The 5,175-nt window shown below is 51.7% G+C and overlaps 1 protein-coding gene across 1 annotated transcript; it reads right to left on the bottom strand.

Moving 5' to 3' along the window:
• Window positions 1–1,968: 1,968 nt before the first annotated feature.
• On the bottom strand, window positions 1,969–4,261 carry GBX2 (gastrulation brain homeobox 2). Its single transcript, XM_070956768.1, has 2 exons — window positions 3,760–4,261; window positions 1,969–2,492 (listed from the first exon to the last, which is right to left on the bottom strand). Exons 1-2 carry the CDS (start codon window positions 4,259–4,261, stop codon window positions 1,969–1,971), a joined length of 1,026 nt encoding a protein of 341 aa, XP_070812869.1.
• Window positions 4,262–5,175: the final 914 nt, after the last annotated feature.

Here is a 5,175-nt window from a genome sequence, read left to right as displayed (position 1 = left end):
GCCACACTGCTTGTTCCGACTTGGTATGTCGTCAGGCCGGTCGGACGCAGGCACCCCGGAGTACTGGTGCAGACCCCGCGGCAATCTGAGACATCTCAGATCTTCCCAGTCACATTGATGGGTGTATTTATTTCTGTTTCGCCAAGTGAATGGGTTGGGTTGAAAGGGTTTTTCAATCTTGTTCGCTGCCAGTTGTTAATTGGCAGGCAAGCGGTAGAAACTCTTCGGGGTCTCCTCCAGTTTCCCCCAGGTTTGACTTGGACAGGGAGCCGCCTGCCTCTTCTTGCCTCTTCTGCATAAATCTGCCGTCCAGCCCTAGCCTATTTTTAGCCAGTAATTTTCGTAGCTAGAGAAGAGCGGGGAAAGGAATTGGGCATACTTATTTGCAGAAGGTGGCCTGCATGTTGGCCTGCATATTGTTACTGGGTGAAAAGTAACGGAAGCAACACTGTTTCGAGGTGGTGATGGCGGTGGGGACCGCACCGCATTCAACTTTTTGTGGCAATGTGTTGAAACTTCTACTGAAACTCCTCCTCCTCCTTTTTTTACCTTCCTACAGTTGGAGCAACGTCGGAATCAAGCGTTTGGATCTAGATCGTGAGAAGCCCTCACAATCGGTTTGTTCTGCCCCCTTCCCTTCCTGTCCCTTCTCATTTCCAACGATCTTGTCCGGAATTAATCCGGAAAGGTAGAATTGCTGGCACGTTGAGCTGGCCTGATCAAATCTATGCCAAGAAAGAAAAAATTCAGCAGGAGCCTTTCCTTTTCCGTCAAGAAATGGAGGGTCTCCTCTCTGACCTGAACATCGCAGACCACTAAACCTGAAGACCAGGACACCCAGTGCCTCTCCCGCCTCCCGCTCCGCTTGCCAAAAGAGGTAGGGTCATCACCCACTACTCTACCAGGGCCCAAACTGGGGGTCCTGGCGCATGGCAACCCCTCGGTTAAGCTTTCCGGCACTGTTTGCAGCTATTGTGAGCAAGGTCAGGCTTGTTTCTTCATCAGGCGCTCACCCTCTTATTGCCTATCCACCCATCCCCGTCCTCAGCTGAACCCGTCGCCTCTTTAAACGGGAAACGGGGCTGTGGACGGGATCGGCACCAAAGAGGAACCTGCCGATGGAGTTCCACAATCCTGGGGTTTCGGGACTTAGAACTTCATACAGAAGAGCTGCTCGGTCTTGTCTATTTTTCTCTTTCTCGTTTGGGCATTTTATTCACAACATCATTATGTTTTGTTTCATTTGTATAACTTAAAAAAGTAAACTACATTTGAAATAAATTAATTCAACACAATAGAAAAAACTCGTGCATTTAAAGAAAAGAGTGAGCAGAAACGTGACTTAGAATAAGGGGATAAAAAACGGAGGCGCACCGGAAAAATATCTCATTTGCTTCTCTATCGCTCCCCCCTTGAAAAAATGGAGAGGAGAAGGAGGAGTGTGGACCGGAAAGGAAAGAAGAGGAAGAAGCAGCAGCAGCAGCTGTACAAGTTAAACTGGTAGTTTTCTTCCCCTTCTTTCATTTAAAGGAATTGGGGAAGGAGAATAACAGTGGGAGGAGAAGAGACGTTGAAATTTTTAACAATAAAATGTACTTTTGGAATGTCAGACTTCACCTCACTGCTAATTGGTCTCGTCACAGTCAAAATGCAGCAGCTGAGATCCAGAGCTTTATATACAAAGTTGGACAGTCTCATAAATATGTAAATAGTTCCTCCAAGTCTTTTGATACTCCTTCTGGCAAAATGACACGAGTTTTCTGACGGATGGTTTATGAATGCATTTCAGCGTGGCCTAGTTAGTTTGATTGGCGGTTTCTTCACTTGGTGAGTGAAAAATTCTCTATTATGCCCCAATTTCGGGGGGGGGGGGCGGACGGACGGGGAAGGGCGGAGAGGATGATTGTGCGCGTGAGGACAGGAAAAGATCGGGGCTGGGGGGAAAACCTCGGTCAGATTTGTCCCCGCTCACGGCCTGGCCTGCTCCAGTTGCTGATGCTGGCTCCGGATTGCGAACCGGCTAACGTGGACTGGGATAGGCACCACAATCTTGGGGTTTCGGGACGGCTCCCCGGTCTTAGAATTGGCATTGCCCGCCTTCACCCGTTTCCACTTGGCCCTCCTGTTTTGGAACCAGATTTTGACCTGAACTTCGCTGAGTTTGAGGGCATGTGCAATCTGGGATCGCTCGGTCAGAGAAAGGTATTTCTTGCAGTGGAATTCCTTTTCCAGTTCCAGCAGCTGCTCGCTGGTGAAGGCCGTTCGCCGCCGGCGGTTTTTTCCCGTTGAGGTGGTACTGTTTGGGTTCGCCGAGCTCTGACTGCTCTCCTCCAGGCCGTTGCCAGCATCGTCTTCCTTGTGCGTCGATTGGCCCGGCAGATTGTCGTCGGAGCTATAATCGAGATCGCTGTCCAGCGAGAAACTTTCCTCTTTGCCTTTCGAATCGTCCTCCGCTTTGGCGTCTTCTTTTCCCGAGACAGCTCGTGTGGTGCCTGGAGGAAAGCCAAAAACAGCATCTGTTTCTATGTTTCACCCAGCTTTTTGCCAGCATTCCCAAGAACATCCTCCTCCTCCTCCTCCTCCTCCTCCTCCTCCTCCTCCTCCTCCTCCTCCTCCTCTTCCTCCGTGCAACCTGAGGGATGGGTAAAAGGAGAATGGGGACGAGCCAGGGATGGGGCAGAGGGACCGAGAACCATTTTCCCTGGTGCTCTGAGGAGAAACTCAATAACGTTAAAAGTTATTTTTCGGTGAATACCAGAAACACAGTTTTAGGGCAGAGGCATCGAAATAACGAAAGCACAAGCTTTGGGGGCTGAAGTCCGTCACATTTTCCCGGAAATGTCTGCTTCAACCAACCCTTACACCTTTCGGATGCCACAAGACTCTTCGTTGTCAGCAAATTCATCGCAGATGGCAGTGTTCTTTGAATGATTATTTGTGCCCGTAGATCGACAAGCGGGAAGCAGAAGGTCAAAATGGCATGCAAAATGGGAAAGGGAGTTGGGTTCACCCATCCTGGTGCATGCCATTTTTTTTGTTTGTTTGTTTGTTTGCTCATTCTCAAGACTTGCTCATTCTTTTCTTAAGCAAGGGACTTAAGAAGGCAATTCGCCAGGCTAAAGTGTCACTGCCTTGCTCTTTGGCTTACTAACTCCAAATTGCATTTTCTAAACGTCCCAAGTCTCTTCACAAACTTCTAATTGTATGCAAGGAGTCGATTAGGAGGGACGATCCCTCAATGATCTATTGCTTAACCTTCCCCCTTTCCCCTGCCCTTGTCCTCGAAATCCTAAGAGCAGCCATTAAGGAAGGAATAACATTCATGTTATGATATTATGTTACATAAATGTTAAGTTAAATACCGGAACACTCCCGTCTTCATGTTTCTAAACACCTCAAATAATAGAATTACAGCAATAGAATAATAGCAACATATGCACACCCTATATGAATATGAATAGTGCCCCTTTCTCCCCACCCCGCATCCTTGAGGTTTTAATTTACTGTCCATGAGAATTGCGTGGAACACTAAGAGAAATGCAAATATTCGCAAGAAGGCACGGATACATTCATAAAGTATACGCATTTCAAATTTCCAGGCTGCCTTTCCGGTTAGAATTATATGACCTGGGTCATCTGAAGACAAGATAATCGACACCCCACTCTGCTTCACTTTGGCTTCCTCGGCCAGGGCTAGTTTTGTAGCCAAGGGTCTGCAGCACGTCGAGGCACGTCGAGACAAGTAGCCGAGGTACTTACCGAGAGAAGCCTGCGCTGCTTCGGAGGCAGAGAAGGCCAGTAGTGAGCCCTCCTTGGCCAAGAATGCCTTGCCGTCTTCAGCTTCTGCCTGAATGGCATCCACCTTGTCAAAACTGCCCTGGAGAGCTTGTGGTGCAAACTTTCTCGCCGCCTCTTGGTGCTGCGGGGAAGCCGAGAATGTGCCCGGCAGGGTGGCCATGAGGGTGGAAGTTAAAGCCATGCCCTGTGCTAGACTGGAGCAAAAACTCGTGGGTAGGCTAGGAATCTGGTGATGGTGAGGGTGTGAGGGCGGCAGAGTGGCCTGGGGCATGGCGGCCGGTGGTGGTGGAGGCGGCGGCAGGACTACTGGTCTGTAGGGCATGAACATAGGGTAGCCTGTGTAGACGAAGTGGCCCGGGCTGGGCTGAGGTGGGCTGCCGATGAGCGAGTCTATGCTGAAGGCAGTGCTGCTTCCCAAAGGGCGCGGCATCATCATGAGCGACGGCTGAAAAGCTGCACTCATAGAGGCGCTACAGGCCAAGGAGGCGCGCGAGACAAGAAGCAGACTGGGACGGCCCAGTAGATTTAGGGCCAGGTGCTGGCCGGGGACGAGGACGACCGGGAGTGGCGGCGGCAGCGGCGGGAGTAGGGAACTGCCTGGACTGGGCAACAGAGAGTCAAAGTTGGGTCTCCCTGGCCGCGGCAGGGAGACATGGGGTCGAATTGCCCTGAGCTGTGATCCAATCCGAACCGAGACACTTCCCCAGAAAGGCCTGCCTGCCTTCTTTCCGTCCCTCGGCGCTCGCTCTCTCTTGGGGCCCTCGGAGAGTCAGACGCGAAGCGCGCGCGCTCCCACTCCTGGGTGTCGGCGGTACCTTTGAATCGCGCTCTTCTTTCTCATTCACGTTTTGCCAGGCTCGGAACCTTTCCGGACCCACGTGGCTGCCTCTCTCCCTCTTCATTGGCCAGGAAGTGTGAGGGAGAGAGAAGGGGAGAGAAATGTGCGGCGGAGGCGAAGAGGTTTTAACTCCGCCCCTCCTCCGGTCCGCGGAAAGGGAGCCGAGTCCGGCAATCTGATGGCGCATCCTCTGAAGCTTGGCTTGATGGGAAGCTTTCCGCACTCGTGCAGTGCGGATGCATGCAAGAACGGGGGTGCAGTTTGCCGCCCATGCTTTGCTTGTCTCTTGCCCTGACTGGGACACAGCGCTCGATAGACCTGGTGCACCCGCGAGGAAACGAGCCTCCCTGTTTCAACTCAAGGCTGTTCTGTGACCTGAGGCACAGCCACCGGAAGGCCAAGGCCCGGGTCTTCATCTGTCCCTGAGGGTGAGCAACAGGCAAAGATGGGCTGGGATCTCAACTCCTGACACTACACTCAGCAGCTGGTTCCGAGCGCTCCATCCGATTCCTCAGCTTGAGACTTTGGATCCGTTCAGT

Source organism: Pituophis catenifer, unplaced genomic scaffold, assembly GCF_029215685.1.
Source record: "Pituophis catenifer annectens isolate HBS135680 unplaced genomic scaffold, rPitCat1.0.hap2 SCAF_1, whole genome shotgun sequence".
Lineage (NCBI taxonomy): Eukaryota > Metazoa > Chordata > Lepidosauria > Squamata > Colubridae > Pituophis > Pituophis catenifer.
The sequence above is the reverse complement of the archived record's forward strand: the minus strand, read 5'-3'. Positions and strand labels throughout refer to the sequence as shown.